Here is an 18289-nt window from a genome sequence, read left to right as displayed (position 1 = left end):
CTGCTTCCCCCAACCTGTGGCCTTTCAGATTTTGCTGGATTACAGCTCCCATTATCCCTGACCATTGAACATGCTGGCTGGGGCTTACATTGGATGTGACCTAGAAACAAGGAGGCATGCTTAACAATATTTCTGTCAATAGGCAATATTTCTGGATCTAGTACATGACTATACATTTGATTTCCCTCCTATTCACATGTTACACATTAATTCATTGGGTTCCTAGTCACAACCTTACTTGATGTCGGGGAAACGGTGTCCCCAGAAATCTGCAAAACTGTCCTTCATATATCCCCCCTGTACTCCTTCACTGTTGTGGGCAGGAAGAAGGAACATCAAAAAACGCACATATAGGACTATGCTTGGAGGACCTGGATCATTTTCTTGTGCTAGGGCTCTCTGAATGCCCATTCCATCTAAGAGCAGCACCAGGGCAAAGTATCTTTCCATGTACAATTAATATGCACAATTGGGCTACAGGCTATGACATAATTAGCTAATAACCTGATTGCTGCAGCCTTGCTTTTCTCATGGTGCATTAGGGATATATTTCCTTGTTTCCAGTGACTAGTCTTGCCGTTTGTCTAGAGATCAGGGATTGAGCAGCGTAGCAGTGTCTCTCTCTTCTGTTTCATGTTGGTCCCTTCATGTACAGCAGGAACCCTGCAGAAAAGGAGAAGTTTTACCTTCTCCCAACAGTTTTTCATACCTAATGTAAAAATCATTTTTAGTTGAGGGAAAAAAACTTTCATTTGGCAAGACACAATTGAGGGGGCGGGGAAACTTTCATTTGGCAAAACACAATTGCTGTCTTGCAAATTCTGAGCTGTCCAGGCTAAGCTGAAGAAAATAAAATACTTCTTCATAGGACAATTGTGCTACTAAACACGTGCTGTTAAGCTCTCATTTATTTACTTTATATTTATTGTTATGGTTTTTAATTGTTTTTAATAATAGGATTTAAATATGTTTATAATATAAAGGCTGCTCTTGGAGCATATTTAAACAGAGGCTTGGACAAATCCACCCTCTGTGGCAAGTGTGGTTCTGTTCTCTGATGAGTGGCCAGCCATCTTCTCAACTTTGAAGAGGCAAAGGTAGGCAGAGTCACACTCTGAAACCCAGATTTGAAGCCTAGACATTCTGTTGTTTGTGATTTTTCCTGCACCCCCCATAGTACAGCCTAAACTCCTGATGAAACTTACATCTTCAGCATGTCCAGGAGCTCTCGTATCTTTTTCGATTTCCTGTGACGGGAGCCATAGATAGCAACCTGGATCTGCTCACACTACATGGATGTAAAGGGAAAGAGGCCATTATTTCCTTTTCGTTATTCTGTTCATCCCAGTATGTACAGCGGACAGCATTGCTTCCTAGCGTAGGTTAAAGTAAAACAATCTGGAAAATGCACCTACTCTGACCTAACTGTGGTTAAGAGGCTATCTTACTAACACAGTTGGTCCTCCTGTAGCTTCCTCTTTCGGACAAGGTGTGGTGGTGCCTCATGGGCTGAGTTGAACATTAGAACCTAGGTGCAGGCTTGGGCCCTGGAATTTTACAACATGAATGGGGAACCTGTGGTGCTCCAGCTGTAGCTGAACTGTAACTCCCACCATCTTTGACCATTGGCTGTGCTGGCTGGGTCTGATGGGAGTTGGAGCCCAACTATATCTCGAGGGTCACAGGTTCCCCATACCTGCTTTACAACAGATTTCCCCTCTCCCCAAAAAATATTCATAGCTCTTTAGCAGCTGTTCAGTAACTGGGCAGTGTATCAGTTCCGTTGAATTCCATTGCCCAGCCCAGAATCTGTGGTGATCAGGGTAGTGATGGAATCTCTCAGGGAGCTGGTTCCTATGTAAGGGTTTATGGACAGCCTCCCCAACTTGGGGCTTCCAAATGTCATTGGACTCTAAAAATCTAAGCCAGAACTGGCCAATGGTCATGGGTGATAGGAGTTGTAGTCCAACAACAGCTAGAAAGTACCCAATTCTGGGAGGCTTACTTAGGAGATCATTTTAATTGTTTGGGACCTAGCCCTTGAAAATATAGTATCTACCTTCTATAGGGAATTTTCACCCTTTTTTATAGAAAAAGAGCTGCCTTCATTTAAACTTGCAGTGTGATTGCACAAAAACATGGCAATTGATTACCTTACTGAGCAGCTGAAAAGCCTCCTTTATCTTCATCTCTGCTAGGCAGATGCAGCCCATAATATACAATCTTTCAATTGCTTGTTCATTAAAATCACTGCAGGGATCAGGCTGAGATATAAATGACTCTTTGAGTAAGTTGTAGGCTTGCTGAATAAGAAAAAGATTCCATTGCAATGTCTTAATTGCTATATAACATGAATATATCAGTTATCTCTGGGGGGTTCCGTGTTGTGTTAGGGGTGTACACACACACACACACACACACACACACACACACACACTGTTAAGGAGAAACTGTTTCCATTCCCTTAATGAAATAACACCCATTTCTGAACCAACTTAATGATCTGGAAATTCAGCACTGTTGATTTACTGCTGGATCTCAGCAATAGAAATTCAGCAAGGCTGCAGTCCTATACCCAGTTACCACCATTGAACTCAATGTGACTGAGTAAACAAGTATAGGATTGCAGTGTTGGTTCTATTTTCTTATGAGGCAAGCTTTGGTTTTATTATAAGATGGACTGATCTATAAAGACACGAGGACCTTATACTGTCATAGTGCTGAATGACTTAAAATCAGATTTATACATGAGACCAAGCTGTCATGGCAATAGGAAACAACTGGGTAACTTTGGCCAGTATTTTCTGCCTTACATTCTCCTCTGGGTTGTTTCTATCGCTCTCTCGCTCTCTCTCTCTCTCTCACACACCCCGAAAAGAGAGAGATGTCTGTGGAATGTATCTTGCCACCCCGTAGACATCCAAAATAAGTTTATCAGCCAAAAAGGCAGCAGCGCAACATTTCAATTCACTTCAGGCATCAAAAAATCCCATGCTGTCCCTGCTTGGCACCAGGAAAGTAGCAGGCAGGGATGAGGATAGGGTGGCTGTGGACAGGACTCTATTGGAAAGGCTGTCTAGTTTAAACATTAAGAAGGGAGAGCAGGAGGGGTCTTGAGTTTGCAGATACCTAGATGCGTAAGCAAGTCCCCTGTTCACAGTCTTCACCATTATGGTGAAAAGTAGTGTTCTTCTTCTAATTGATTTATAGCAGTTATTTCTAAATTTGCACCTATAAATTACCATCTTTTTGTAAAGCGCTTTGAGGCTTTTTACAACCAAGTGGTGTATAAATTTTATGAAATAAATAAACATGCTATTTTTATGTAAATCAATGTCCTCTTCTTTTGTTGGTGTGTTTCCTCTTTTCTAGCAATGCGTAAGTGGCCACCCTAGAGACACAGGTGGAGCTAGCTGCTCCAGCACCCAGAGTGGCGCACATGCTGTGCACCCAGGGGTGGGGCTAGCCGCCTGCAGGGGCGGGGCAAGCATCCCAGGGGGCGGGGCAGCGGTGTCACCCCCTTCAAGGATGACACCCGGGGCGGACTGCACCCCCCGCACCCCCTTCCTCCGCCTGTGCCTAGAGAGAGAAATGGTGTCACTCCGGAGATCGCTGGACTTCAACTCCCATCAGCCCCCGCTAGAACAGCTGATAGCACCAGGGATGATGGGAGTTTCAGGCTGAACAATATCTGGAGGGACACAGGTTTCCCATCCCTGGTCTAGGCAATCCACACTCCCCTGCAAGCTGGTAATGGTATCAGCTGAACACACCCACCCTTATGTGCTCTTTTTCAGCTGAAAGGCTTACACCTGTGTCCCACTGGAACTGCTGTTACCTTTCTTTTCCCTACTCGCCCAAGCCATTTACTGAAGTCTTCCAGGGCACTGATTGTCCGAGAATGGTTCGTCCCCAGTGCTGACTTGTAGGCCTCAAGACTCTCATGGAAGTATATTTCAGCAGCCTCTAGAAAAACGAGCAGTATAATATGTTTTAATGTGTGACATTTTAATGTATTTTTAATCTTTGTTGGAAGCCACCCAGAGTGGCTGGGGAAACCCAGCCAGATGGGCGGGGTACAAATAATAAATGATGATGATGATGATGTTGTTATGGACAAAAGTCCAGTGCTGGGGTGATGAGTCAATAATCACACCAGGGAAGTAAAAGAGGATTTATTCAGACTGCAGTAAGAAGGTACAGGAGAATCAAGTTCCAAATCCTGCATGTCTTTTCACAGCGTGCTCCAACATTTTATACAGTTTAATTACATGAATTAATACAATGATTCTATTGGCAATCAGTATTTAGTGTAAGCAGTCCCTGTGGCAATCTACTACTTTTTTTGGTCTCTCATCTTGCAAAGCCAGCAGTTACAGCTTCTTAGTAAACAGGTTAAGGGATGACGGGACTTCTTGACAGTTTTAGCTTAGTTTGTTGGTCAGTACACTTTGGGGAAACTGGGAGAGGTGCAAAGGGCAAGATCTAAATTTGTACAAGATGGGGTGTCAGGATGTTAGCAGCTTTTTGCCAGTTTCCCACCTATTCATTGTAGTGTTATTTTGAGGTGGAAAAGTTGCAGAGAAGGCTAACGTTATGCCTGTCTTGATTTGAGCTAATGCCTATTAGAGACAAAATGGAGTCTCTCTGGTTCTTAGTACATGTTCCCATCAAGTGAAATGCACCTTTTAAATGAATAAGTGTATGATTTGTTCCATCTCGGTTCATTCATCCTGAAGGACTAACCATTTAAGAACCAGCTCAGGGAGCTGTTTCAAGCTATTATAAGAACTTGTGGGCTATATGTTGGGTTATTTCTTATCTCCTAAGCAGCAGCAAACTAAATTCTAGCTACATCCTTTCAGCATGAGCCGTAAAACAGCTTATAAGCATAAGAGGAGTTCCAACTCTCAGTGGTAGAGAATATGCTTTGTGGGTTGAAGGAGCTGGATTAAATTCTTGCCAACCCTAGTTAAATTAATCCAAATAGGAGATTTGGGAAAGAGGGAGGCAGGAAGGTCCAACGTCCAGGGTCCCACTCAGTAGAGTGAAGAAGAGGGTCCCTAAAGGCAGAAGAGCTGGTTTAGGACACGGGTGAAGTAAGTGAAGAAAAATGCATTCTCAGCTGAGGCTGAAAAATCATTGTCCAGAGTCCAAACCATCTGTGCTCTAGCTAGAAAAGGCAGCTGTGGACTGGGTGATGAATTGGTCTCTAGTACAAGACAGCTTGATGGCAGTGGGGTTGGAAAAGGAACATCATAGATAAGAACATAAGATCAACCCTGCTGGGTCCGATGCAAGGGTCCGACTGATACAGCATCCTGCTTTCAACTGTGACAACCTCTGGAAAGCCCACAAACAAGAGCCTGAAAGCAATAACCACCTGCCATTACTTGTTACAAATCCTGTTTTATGAATTGCTGGAAGGCACATTCAGAAGCAGAATTCTTGGCATCTCACTGAGCTACAGTTCCCAGGATTCCTTGGCAACGTGGAAGTTGAAATGGCATAAAGTGATATACAACATGCATTGCAAAGGAAAGAACTTACATATCCATCCCAGTGCCTTACCTGCATGCTTTACTTCTCCAGTTGCAGCATAAGCCTTCCCCAGTAACCATGCTGTTGAGGCAACTTCGGCACTGGATTTCTTGTAGAGAGCTAGTGACATGGAGTGGGCCTGCCAGGAAGAGATGGACACAGTGTGTTCACATCATAGCAGCTGTGCTATCTGGAGCTCTGAACGAACAATTTCATTTATGCCCTGAAAGATCCGGGCAGCCAAATCCTCTAAGAGCCTATAGTCCTACTCACAATCCTAAACTGAGGGTCCCGGATCTAACCCATGCTCTGTATCTCTCCCAACAGCATAGCTAGGGATGGAGAGCATGAACAACTCCTGTGAATGCAGCCCCACATAAGAGGCAAGCTGTTTACTGCAAACCAACAAAAAAAACCCCTGGAAAACCACTCCTGCGTTGCCCAGCATGCAAAGCTGTCTAATTATGACTCTAGTTCTCTAGAGGCAGTGTGGTGTAGTGGTTAGAATGTTTGGCTAGGATCTGGAAGACCAGGATTCAAATCTCCACTAAGCCATGAACAGGGCTGCCATACATTCCGATTTTCCTGGACACAGCCGGGAAACAGGCTTGAAAATAGTGTCCAGGCAGATTTTCTCTGAATCAGCAAAATATCCAGGAAATCCTGTATGTATGGTAAGTAGGGTGGTTTGTTTGTTTTGAAGGGCCATTAAAATATTGTTCTGTATATGATCCCAAAAACTCTTTGAGGCATTTTCTCCTCTCTCATATGTTATCCCAAAACCCCCTTCCTTTAAGGGGGGGGGAGGTTTTTACACCAGCCAGAAGAACAAGGCTTTTTCTTCTTGCTTAGATGTTACAGTGAAAATAGGCCTCTCTCGGGAATGTCTGGCTTAGGCGCGTAGAGATAAGAGCAAGGTTGCATGGGTGCTATTGTAACCCCAAAGGGAGGGAGGCTAAAACAGGAGGAATGAGGGGCTGGAAATACGTGAAATAAGGAAGTTGATCCAAATATGGAAAAACGAAACCTAATTTTTACGGCATTTCTTGTAAAACACGTGTTTTCTCGGAAATCAGATGACTGTCCATTCTACAGAGTATAAAAGGCTGGCATGCCCAGAGAGGGGGGGCAGACGTCGGGCAAACACTTGTCTGTACCATTTTTGTCATGACAAAATAAACGATCCTTTTACTGCTGTCGTTTTGACACTTTGCAGCAGCTCTGATGCTCCTAGTATCAGATAAGGAAAAAACAAAGGAAGGGTCCTTCAGTTTTTAACAACTTTGTCCGGAATTTCACTTTGGGGAGTATGGCAACCCTAGCCATGAAGCTCACTTGGGGTTGTCACTGTCTTTCAATCTGTCCTTCCAAGAAAGATTTTTGAGAGGATAACATGGAGCGAGGGAGAATCATGTATGCCTTAGAGGAAAGGTGGGATATAAATATAATAATAAATAAATAAAAATAAAGAGAGTATGGCCCTGGTAGCCATGTCTTCAAATCCAGTGTTGTCAGCAGCTTATCCCTCTCCCCCAAAGCAAACCTTTTCTAGTGCTTGGAAATGTAAGGACCAGCACATGCATGAAAATGAAAGCATCACTGTAGCATTTCTTTGTACAACATTCGTTCAGGCTTTCATTCAGTATTCGCTCATTTAACGTTCAGACATGCAAGCACTCGGTTGCTGTTTACTGTGGGTGATAAACCAAGAATACAGTGGTACCTCGGGTTGTATACGCTTCAGGTTACATACGCTTTGGGTTACAGACTCCGCAAACCCAGATATAGTACCTCGGGTTAAGAACTTTGCTTCAGGATGAGAACAGAAATCGTGCTCCGGCGGCACGGCGGCAGCAGGAGGCCCCATTAGCTAAAGTGGTGCTTCAGGTTAAGAACGGTTTCAGGTTAAGAACGGACCTCCGGAGTGAATTAAGTTCTTAACCCGAGGTACCACTATAAATAAAATGGAGAAATATTGCCACATTGCAATCACAGAATTACTCCGTTTGAAAGCAGTGTTTCCAACGGCCGACCATGACAGCTAAAGTGGTCCCATGATCTCAAGGCAGTCTTCCTCAACCTGGTGCCTTCCAGATGATTTGGACTCCAACTCCCATCAGCCCCAGCAAGCATGGCCAATGGTCAAGGATGGTGGGAATTGCAGTCCAAAACACCTGGAGGGCACCAGGTTGCAGAGAACTGCCATAAGGTAATTGCAGGGTACCCGCAATTGATTGGAAGTCTTTGGGTGCTGAGCCCCATTTGGGCAACCTGCATCCATAAGAAGAGCCTGCTGGATCAGGCCAATGGGCCATTTAGTCCAGCATCCTGTTCTCACAGTGGCCAACAAGGGGCTTGTGGGAAACCCTCAAGCAGAACTTGAGCCCAGATGCTGCCAATAACAGAGGGGATTATTATAAATATATGAATATGATGGTGCAATAGTAGTTTTTACAGCACAACCCTTTACCTGTCTTCTCAAATGAATGTACACCTGATATTTTATGTAAACCACTGAGAGGTTTTGAGGATTAAGCAGTACATAAATCTTAATAAATAAAAATAAAGGTAAGCCTTTGCTTACTCCCAGTGAAGTAGGTGTAAGATTGAGGTTTAATACACATGTCACCTGGTAGCTCTGTAAAGTCAAAACCACAAACTCAGTTTACATGCTGGACTGTTATGAGGTTCCTTGCCTGTAACAAATACCCCATGGATTTTTCATGGTTTCCCTTTGCTTGCTCAGTTTGGGCTATCTTCTGATAGAGGTTTATCAGTTCTGGAGACATCTCTCCTTCAGCTGAAATTACAGCATCAATTGCCTTCTCAAAATGCCTGGCTGCCAACTCTAACTTGTTTTGCTGCAAACTTGCCCTAGAAGGCAGAACAGAGTAATTAGATCTAAAAGTCCACATTTTTAAAAATGTGAAAATATAAAATATTTGTTTGTTTAGTGTTCTTGTGTACCGCTTTTCATAAAAAAGCAATTTTAAAAAGGAATATTAGTAAGAGGTACAAAAACAACAAAAACACAATTTAAAAATAATCGTATAATAGATGTAACAATATCTGACTTTCTTTGTACTTGAGGGTATGAATCAAATTCTGCTCTCAGAATACAACTTTCTACTCTCGGCAAACAAGTTTTCTAGTGGCAAATTCTATCACTGAAAAGCACCAGTAGGTAGCTGCAAGAATAGTGCTGACCACCAGACGGCAGTGTGCAACTTGCACATGCATGTGTGTTACCATCTAAAAGAGGTGCCGCTGCCCTCCTCAAACACTTGCTGCTAAATGTGGGGACAAAGTCTGGATTTTGGCCTGGGCAGAGGACCTGGATTCTTGACTGCAGGAAGCCACATATAAGACTGCAAAGCCCTTTAGATGGCAGGAATTTTCTCATCTAGAGAGTAAAGAGGAGTCCCAGCACACACACATTCATTAGCAGTGCAATGCCTAACGCATGCCCTCTGAGTTCAAGAGAACTTGCTACCCTGTAACTAAGTATAGGATTGCAGCCTAGATATGTGATTTAAGTCGTTCAGTAAATAGCTGTACCCTTATCAGGCCACTGGTCTTTCGTTTACCTGCCCAGTGCTGCAAGAAGGTCTCTCTCAGATACTTTAAGTTCAGGAGTCTGGGTCCCTCTCCAATCCATCCCTCTCAGTTCTTCCATAATCCTTTCAGCTTTCTGCAGATTGCAGTAGGATTCTTTGCCAGTAGAAAGGTCAAGGCTACTCAACTTTTTTAAAAAAATCCATTAAAATCAACACAGACAAAAAGCTGCAACATTGCCTGGAACAGGAGCAGAGAACCTTTTTGGCTCTGCAGGGCAGATTCTTATCAGGTCCTAGGCATGTGGGCCAAATATGACAGGTGGGTGAGGCTCCCTGGATTCTGGAGCATCATCAGTTACCTTACCTGGAGTTGGGCGTTTTTCTGCTTGGGTAGTGATGAACCATGGGACAAGGAAGTTGCTGATCTCTAATGGCAGCGCTATTCAAGAAATCCAGAGACTAAGCTAGCTCTACACATTGCAGGGCCCTGAACAGCTACATGTTCATCACAAGTGCCAGTTGGGTTGACTTCATGGATGCTGGCAATGAACTCTGGGTGATGTGCTTCTTGTGAGCATCCTGAGAACGTTCTCTTTAGATGTCCAGAGAGCTGGCACCAGACACTGTGGTGCCTGAAGTAGAAAAACTAAGTGTCACCCATTCCTAATAACTGACATGAGGCACAAGCCCCATTCAAATACATGGCAGCTGCACAGGAGCAACAATGTGCTCTTGCACAGTTCTGGTTGGTTTCAATGGTGCTTGGTCAGAAGAATGTCTGCCACATTCATTCCCCGCTTGCTGGCCACATAGCTACTCAATTTCTAAATCAAAACCAGGTCTCCCAGCATACAGCCTCACTTGCCAGTTGCACTGATCCAGTCTCAGCCTCTACATATGCTGTACCCTCTTAGATGTCTGGCTCTTGACTCCACCAAGGAATGAGTGTATGAAAACCTGGACCCATGTTGGACTGCGGTGACAGTGGATGAACACAAAGCTCGGAGGGGATTTTTTTTTAGAGATTCCTATTTATTTACTAAACTTAATATGCCTCATATGTATCTCTCCCTTCTTATAAGGTGCTCATAGCAGTGTTTTAGGCTCACAGCAACCTTGCAAGGTAGACCTAGAGGCTGACTTTTCTATGCACTTCTGGGAGCTTCACAGCTGAACAGTGTTGCTTCGGTATTTTGCCTCTGAATCCCCCTGTTCTGATCGCTGCATTGCAAGGATATTTTTTCTGCATCAAATATGATGCACCCAAAGTATAGTAGATCGTCACAAGCATGCTCAGAAACTCTCCTTTTTCTTCTGAAGATGCTGGAGGGGCACCTCCACCTGCAAATATGGTGCATTTGGCTGAATTTGCATGGTGCATAGCCTGAATGGGAAGACCTGGGGGAAATAAAAGATGACTTTAACCACACAGAATGACAGGTTCACTAATCTACACTACATACAAACAGTTCAAGCAAAAATGTTTTCATAAACCAGGGACAGAGAACCTAGGTGTTGTTTAGTTCCATTCAGGTTCATGGGAGTTATAGTTTGTCGATGTCTGCATGGCCACAGCTGCCCTATTCCCACCACAAACAATTAATGGACTTGAGAAAAGAAACTGGTTGCTGAAAGCTTTTGTGCCATTGTGTATGCAGCTGCAACTGAAAATTTATACATGGGAAGAAAGGAAAATATGCTGATGCAAGCCCTAAATTGAGAATGATGAATAAATGCATATTTCCAACTCTGTCTCCACCAAGAAATGATCAATGATATCAACTACCAGTCATAAAAATTGAAGAAAAGAACAGCAGCTGCAAAATGAGTGCTCCATGATGACTAAAACTGTGATCCCATCTCGCCTTGGAGGCAGATCATCTCATTGTCCTATGAATACACGTACAGTGGTACCTCGGGTTAAGTACTTAATTCGTTCCAGAGGTCCATACTTAACCTGAAACTGTTCTTAACCTGAAGCACCACTTTAGCTAATGGGGCCTCCTGCTGCTGACGCGCCGCCGGAGCACGATTTCTGTTCTCATCCTGAAGCAAAGTTCTTAACCTGAAGCAATATTTCTGGGTTAGCGGAGTCTGTAACCTGAAGCATATGTAACCTGAAGCGTATGTAACCCGAGGTACCACTGTATCAGCTCCTTCAAAACCTCTTTTTTTGGTAAACTGCTTTGAGGTTACTATTACAATCCAGCGGTGTACAAATTTTATGAAATGAATGAATGGATGGATAAAGCAAAGTGGTAGATGAGGAGGGTGACAGACAGAAGGGTTGGATCCTCTAGCTGCAAATTTGCACTTTGTTGTGAAAGTGGCAAAGCATCTTGTGGCACCTTAAAGACTGCCTGATTTATTATGGATGGAGAAAAGTTGTTCTCCGTTGATCATGACCCTGAAACTTATGGGCATCCATTCATAGCTGTCAAGTGTCCCATATTTGAAGGGACAGTTCCTTATTCCAACGCCATGTCCCGCTGCTGTCCCTTATTGATGGATGTCCCTTAAATGTCCCTTAAATGATATCCCTTAAATTTCAAAGGAAGCAGCTCCTCTCCCTCCCTCCCTCCCTGCCGGCCAGGGAGGAGGGAGGCTCCAACTGTGTTGCTTGGCTGTGTTGCTCACCCAATAAGAAGTCTAAGAACGACTGGGGGGTGGAGCTTGCATGCCTTGTGTGTGGCTAGTTAATGCAAGCTGAGGGGGTTTTTGAATGCTGGATGCCATTTTGGTGCACGTGCTGCTGCAAACTTTGCAGTGCAAAGTCAGGCCGGGGAGCCATCTTAAGTTGAGGCTGCATAGGCCTTGTGGTGCATGTGATTCAGATTCTATTCAGTTGAACCTCTGGTTACAAAGTTGGTTGGACAGTGTTCTCGAAGCTACCAGCATGAGTTTGACCAGACTGCAGCAGGACAGGAAGACTGGAGTGCCTGGAACAGGTGAGGCTGCAGGTCCCTTATTTTGGCTGCTGGTCCCTTATTTTCATTGCTGCTGGTCCCTTATTTTCAAATCTGTAAGTTGACAGCTATGCATCCATTGAAGATGAATGTTAAAAGGTTCGTGACCGTCAAAAGAAAGAACTTCTTCACACAGAGCGTAGCTGAACTATAGGAGGTGCTACTGCCAACCTGAATGGCTTCAAAAGAGGATTAAGCAAATTCATTGAGGATAAGACTATCCAAAGTTACTAGTCTCCACTCTCAGAAGGGGCAGAATAATAATAAATGCCAGTTGCTGGGAACCACCACAGGAGGGGAGAGTGCTTTTGCATTCAGGTCACTCCCATAGGTATCTGCTTGGCCACTAGACTAGATGTCCCATGGGCCTGATCCAGAAGACTCTTCTGCTCTTACTGTGCCACAAGAAGTCTGTTAGTCTCTTGACATGTTAAAGACTCCTTGTTGCTTTTGCAGCAGCAGATCAACACAGCTATCCTTCTGTAGTTTGTGATGAAATAATTACAGTAAGTGACCAGCAGTTGGAATCATATTCTTTGTGTATTCCCTTTCTTTTCTTTTTTTGGAAAATTATTTTCATTTGATTTTACAAATTCATTCACACTCAAAATCACAAATAGTAAAAATTACACAAGATAGTCCCAAATCTCTAGACTTCCCTTCTCCCCGCCATGGGTTCTTTAGTTAACCTTTTCAACTGCATACTATAAATCCTCCTAATTTTTCAGTCCTCCATTGTATCCAAAAAATAAGTTTGTATCCTGTTTTGGAATCAGTGTAATGTATGCCTCTTTCCAAGATTCTGGCAATTTCCCCGTGTTTAGTATTCCATTCATTACATCCTAAAGTGGTTGTGCCCGAAAATCTTGTATATCCTTAGTGTTTTCCTTACCCAAACTGACATGTGTATCTTATCATTATTACATACTAGCTTTTTTACCTTGAAGGGTAAGGTAACCATGAGCAAGATTAGCGAGTGCCTCTGCCAACTTCCAGTGCCCATTTCCATAGACAATTCTCGCCAGAGCTGTACATTGAACCAGTTCCCTGCAGGCTTTATGTGCCTGGAGAAAACACACACACAAGATTTGCTGTAAAAAAGGAAGAAATTCTCCAATCTGCCCGCTTCTTTCTTCCGCATCTCAGGGCCGTTCCCTGGCATCTCCAGTTAAATAATAATAATAATAATCAGGTAGCTGGTGAGGTAAAATAACTGTGCCAGAGACCATAAAGCAGGGAGGATGAAACCTTTTTCAACTTGAGGTCCACTTTTTCTTCTAGGCACATGTTCCAGTGGCCAGAGGCAAAAGTGGGCAGAGCAAAGAATATTAGTATTTTACAAGTGCTACATCATGCCCACACTGCATCTATAAGTACGTGTTCATTTAGTACAGCAGCACAAGCACTTTGGAACTCCCTGCCTATTGATATCAGGCTGGCACCTTCTTATCAGCGCCTGCTGAGATGTTCTTATTTAGACAATCCCACCCAGTCATTTAGAAAGCTTGTATGAGTTTTAACTTGCTGTAGTCTGTTCTACTGCGGTTTTAACTTTCTGTATGCTTTAAAATAAAAATTGTAAATAAAAAAAAGTTATAATTTGATTGCTTTATCTTTTACAAAAAATATAAAGCAATCAGGTTTTTTCCTGGTATATAAATTTTATGAAATAAATAACTATTACGTTTGTACTGTAATAGTCATGCACACTCACACTTCCTTTTCTACCCTCCATCCAGGCAATCAAGGAGCTTTATCAGAGTTCAAAGACATTCTGTAGCCATGCACCCACTCAAGGTGGCAGTGGCGTAGCGTGGGTTGTCAGCACCCGGGGCAAGGCAAGTAATTTGCACCCCCTAACCCGTGGATTTGCGCCCCCTAACCCTAACCCCCAGATGTTGCGCCCGGTGCGGCCGCCCCCCCCTGCACCCCCCACACTACGCCACTGCAAGGTGGGTGCAAAGGAGAACTGGTGAGGGGCGTGGCCTGAGGAGAAGGGGTGTGTCTGGGAAGAGTCCTGGAGGCCACATATAGGGGCCTAAGGGCCACATTCAGTCCTCTCTGCCCTAGAAAGCCCCTGCTGCTTGGAGTAGCCTAGGGCTGGGGAATGCATGACCGCCACCCGCCTCCCCCAAACACTGCTAGATTACAATTTCCATCAGCCCCTGCCAGCATGGCCAATAGCCAGGGAGATGATGGGAGTTGTAGTCCAGCACCATCTGGCGGAGAGGGAACCCCTGGAGCAGGAAACACTGGGCTAGATGGACAAATATACTGACCTAGAAAAGGCAGCTTCTCTGAATTTGTGTTTCCCTTCTTTACAGATGCCAGATAACCCTTGGCAGGGTTATTACATATTTTACATGGCTGTTTATTTGTATATATTTTATTTTTTTATATATGGATGTTTTATGACGGCCTATATTTGTAATGCCAAATAAAGGTTTGGCAAAGTAAGCTAAATATATATATAGATACAGGCAGCACTTTTTTCTGGGGGGGAGGGGGACATGGGGGACGCATACCCCTAAACATTTTGTGAATCTAAGTTTGACCTCATTGAGGGGCAGTATTTCAATATGAGTAGGAAAATGAGAGTACTCCTAAACATTTTTTTTTAATAGGAAAAAAGCACTGGATCAAGATATAATGTTATAGCATCAAGCACACACAGAGTAAAGTCTCTGGAGCACCTGAAGCCTGCTTTCATGTCCATATATTGCAGGTCTATCCTACCCTTCCTTCTAAGCAGCTCAGGTCAGCATACAGGATTCGCCCCTCTCTTTCTTTTACCCCCAAAACAACCCTGTGAGGTCGGTTAGACTGAGAGATTGTGGCTAGCTACAGGTCACCCAATCCGCCACAATTAATCCTATATGCACCCATTAATTTCCAGTAGTATTCAGGCATGAAAGGAAACAAAAGGATAAGCTTACCTCTTTTTCTTCGGCAAACCTTTCTGCCCTTTCTTGCGCTTGCATTAACTTGGTTGCTGGTGTAGCCAGCAGCTCGGACCACATTTCATTTTCTTCATGGTTGCTGCTCATTTCATCTGAGCACAGCTTTTCCTTTGAGTTTTAAAAGGTTATAAAGTAGGTGTCAGCAGCTAGGAGCCTTGGGATCAAACCTGGCCCTTTTTGGGGGGTGGAGCACTGCCTTGGACCCATGGCTGGCACTCAAGGATGGCTGTGATCATGAGGCTTGTCTCTTAGGGAGAGCGTATCATGCTGTAGAGACCCACATGTTATAAAGGGCCCTACAGAAAACAGAACTAGCTGCTGACCCGGGGTGTAAAGCCAGCATCAGCAATAATAATAACAATTCCCTTCCTTGGTTACCAATAAAACACAGAACTAGGATTTAGGCAAGCAGGAAAAATTTGCTATATTTGGCAACTTATCACTTCAAGGTGATTGAGAGGTGTGTTCTAATCTGTTGTTGGCATCTGTCTGTCTTGAGAGACAATGGAGTACACTTCCAAGGGGGAAGTCAAACCACTGGAGAATCACAGCGCCTGTTGTGGCTGCAGAGACTGGTAACTCATAATTGCTGCATCCCATGTTGTTTTTACTGCATTAGCAGCACTGAAATTACTTCCCTGGACGCCAGCTTGGGCAATGTGTATGGAGGACTTGGGCTGCCCAGATGACAAAACCCCTCCCTAATCATAGCTTTCAACTTTCAGATTTGAAAATAAGGGATCAGCAGCCTCACCTGTCCTGGGGACAGTCTACGGGATATCTAACAATCGGAGATAGCAGCGGGAAACGGCGCTGGAATAAGGGAATTTTCTGCAGAAAAAGAGGGAAGGTTGACAGCTATGTCCCTAATATGTATTATTATTATTACTATTACTATTATTTTGCAGTTAGCAATGGCACGGTGGAAATTGCTGGAGCTGTTCACAGCCTGCCGTGTGAAACTGACTCCACACAGTTTGCATTACGCGCAAGGGCGATGACTAGTGAATGAGGGAGTTGTGTAGCTTTGAGGTAAAGCTGCTTAACAAACAGGCAGGCTGTGGCGCAACGTTATGTACACTGTTATTTTTCTCTCTCTCTCCAAACCTCCAATTCTCTCTTCTCAACAGATTTGCTTATTTTCCTCACCTTCCTCCCCCTAAAATACGCCCAACTAAATACATCACAGGTCTAAAGGGTTTATGTGATATCCTCGGAGCTGACAGATGAAACAAAATTAATCTAAAATGGTTCACGGCAGCAAAGGTATCAGCTAGCCGAGAGCCGTTGCCTACCTCAGAACAAGGCAGTGGATCTGGAACTCAGTGGAGAGGAACTTTCCCACCCTGCACTTGATTTTGCCTCGCAGGTTTACATTAACCACACATAGAAATATGGCATTAGGAATCAGGTTCTTTTGGGTGGAGACCTTAGTTCCTTTTCTGTAAGGGATTGTTTTGTCTGTGTGTGAAAGCAGTGTCTCTCCCCAAGCTGTCACTAGGGCGACAGAGTGTTGCCCCAGTTGTCCTGGTGACTGAAAAACAACCTTTGGCCTTTAGATGGAGCCATTTTTCTTTTTTTCACCAGGATTGAAAGCTCAGTAACAACTGAGGGGTTTTAGGAGGCTGATAATTAAAATGCTGCACACCCACTCTCCACATCCCGGCCACATTTAAATCCTCAAAGGCTGAGAGTCAGATTGTGCACCTGCTCTGAGCTGCATTCAGACAGCACCTTATCCTATTATCCTCACGTTTCCTTACCTGATCGTTTCTCTGTGTTGTGGGATCTCTCACAGGACATAAAAGGCACTTCTGGAAACCTGGTGGGACTTAGTGGAAATTTAGCATGAATTTGAGTGCTGTTTCCAGAAAGCAAATGTGTTTGCAATCCTATTAGCTCGGAAAGTTTTGTGTTTGAGAGTTGCATAGTAATTTCATGGTGACAACCATTGGGGCACACAGTTCTTTTCCACAATTTAAAATTCTAAATGGCCGCAGCTCTGTAATGTAACAGGCACTGCAGTGTAAAAGAAAGCTTCAGAAATCAAGGCAGATAAGCCAGTGTTATTACCAGGAAAACTTTACAATAAACCCACATCTCAATGCAGCAGCTCTAGTGAGCTTTGTGGCTGAGCTGAAGTCCAGGCCTAGATTCTACAGTCCCAACACTTTACCACATTCACACCTTAATGTTTGGATCAGTATAATATCACTTTTTAAAAAGCCATGGCTTTCCCCAAATAATCTTGGGAACTGTAATTCGCTAAGGGTGCTGGGAGTTGTGGTAAAGGTAAAGGTAAAGGTACCCCTGCCTGTACGGGCCAGTCTTGCCAGACTCTAGGGTTGTGCGCTCATCTCACTCTATAGGCCGGGAGCCAGCGCTGTCCGCAGACACTTTCGGGTCACGTGGCCAGCATGACAAGCTGCATCTGGCGAGCCAGCGCAGCACACGGAACGCCGTTTACCTTCCCGCTGGTAAGCGGTCCCTATTTATCTACTTGCACCCGGGGGTGCTTTCGAACTGCTAGGTTGGCAAGCGCTGGGACCGAACGACGGGAGCGCGCCCCGCCGCGGGGATTCGAACCGCCGACCATGCGATCGGCAAGTCCTAGGCGCTGAGGTTTTGCCCACAGCGCCACCCGCGTGAGAGTTGTGAGGAGACCCTTATTCTCCTCACAGGCCTACAATTCCCAGAGTTCCCAAGGAAGGGGAATTGATTGTGAAACCACCTGGGAATGTCCCATTCTGTTTTACATCTCAAAAGTGTGTGTGTTTGTATGTATGTATACACACCCACCCCATCTAATCTCTGTGTGTATACACATCCACACTAAACAGGAAAGCTAGTGTGTAAAGTGTGTAGTTGGTGGGCAGGCTGCTTGCTTGGCATCAAGCAGACCTCTGTGCCTAAGTGCAGGACCTGTACTCACAGGTGCCACCATTTTAATTATACTGCTGTGCCCCAGATGTGCTTATGAGAAGGTCTAATGGCGCCTGGTGAGATTGTAATTTTGCTCAGTGTTGCCACTGGACTGCCATCTAAGTCCCTTATTATTAAATAGAATAATATCAATTTTAAATAAATTAAATATTATATAATTATTAAATATTTAATACATAACACTTATGGCCTCCCAAAGGTGATGAGCAGCACAGAGTGGCATCTAAACTCACTGGGGATGCCATCTTAGTTATCAAAGTTCTTTGCTCTACTGCATGACAAACTTGTGGCAATAGTATTAATTAAATAATATAGAGCATGC

General features: G+C 44.1%; 1 protein-coding gene across 4 annotated transcripts; it reads right to left on the bottom strand.

The window, feature by feature from the left end:
- Window positions 1-530: 530 nt before the first annotated feature.
- TTC23L (tetratricopeptide repeat domain 23 like) lies at window positions 531-17258 on the bottom strand. Of its 4 annotated transcripts, none has more exons than XM_080973586.1 (12): window positions 16788-17258; window positions 15779-15855; window positions 15001-15132; window positions 13005-13155; window positions 10337-10496; window positions 9129-9260; window positions 8238-8415; window positions 5572-5680; window positions 3839-3966; window positions 2154-2303; window positions 1206-1288; window positions 531-663 (listed from the first exon to the last, which is right to left on the bottom strand). In XM_080973586.1, the coding sequence occupies exons 3-12, from the start codon at window positions 15109-15111 to the stop codon at window positions 585-587; spliced, it is 1281 nt and encodes a 426-aa protein (XP_080829712.1). In that variant the 5' UTR covers window positions 15112-15132; window positions 15779-15855; window positions 16788-17258; the 3' UTR covers window positions 531-584. The 4 variants fall into 4 exon arrangements, with proteins under 4 accessions (XP_080829712.1, XP_080829711.1, XP_080829714.1 ...); XM_080973585.1 differs by lacking the exon at window positions 16788-17258 and adding an exon at window positions 16320-16493; XM_080973588.1 differs by lacking the exon at window positions 16788-17258 and adding an exon at window positions 16320-16489 and having other exon boundaries at window positions 13005-13128.
- Window positions 17259-18289: the final 1031 nt, after the last annotated feature.

The sequence above is a fragment of the Podarcis pityusensis genome (assembly GCF_964106645.2).
Source record: "Podarcis pityusensis genome assembly, chromosome: 11".
NCBI lineage: Eukaryota > Metazoa > Chordata > Lepidosauria > Squamata > Lacertidae > Podarcis > Podarcis pityusensis.
Note: the sequence above shows the minus strand (reverse complement) of the source record. Positions and strands in the feature narration are given on the sequence as shown.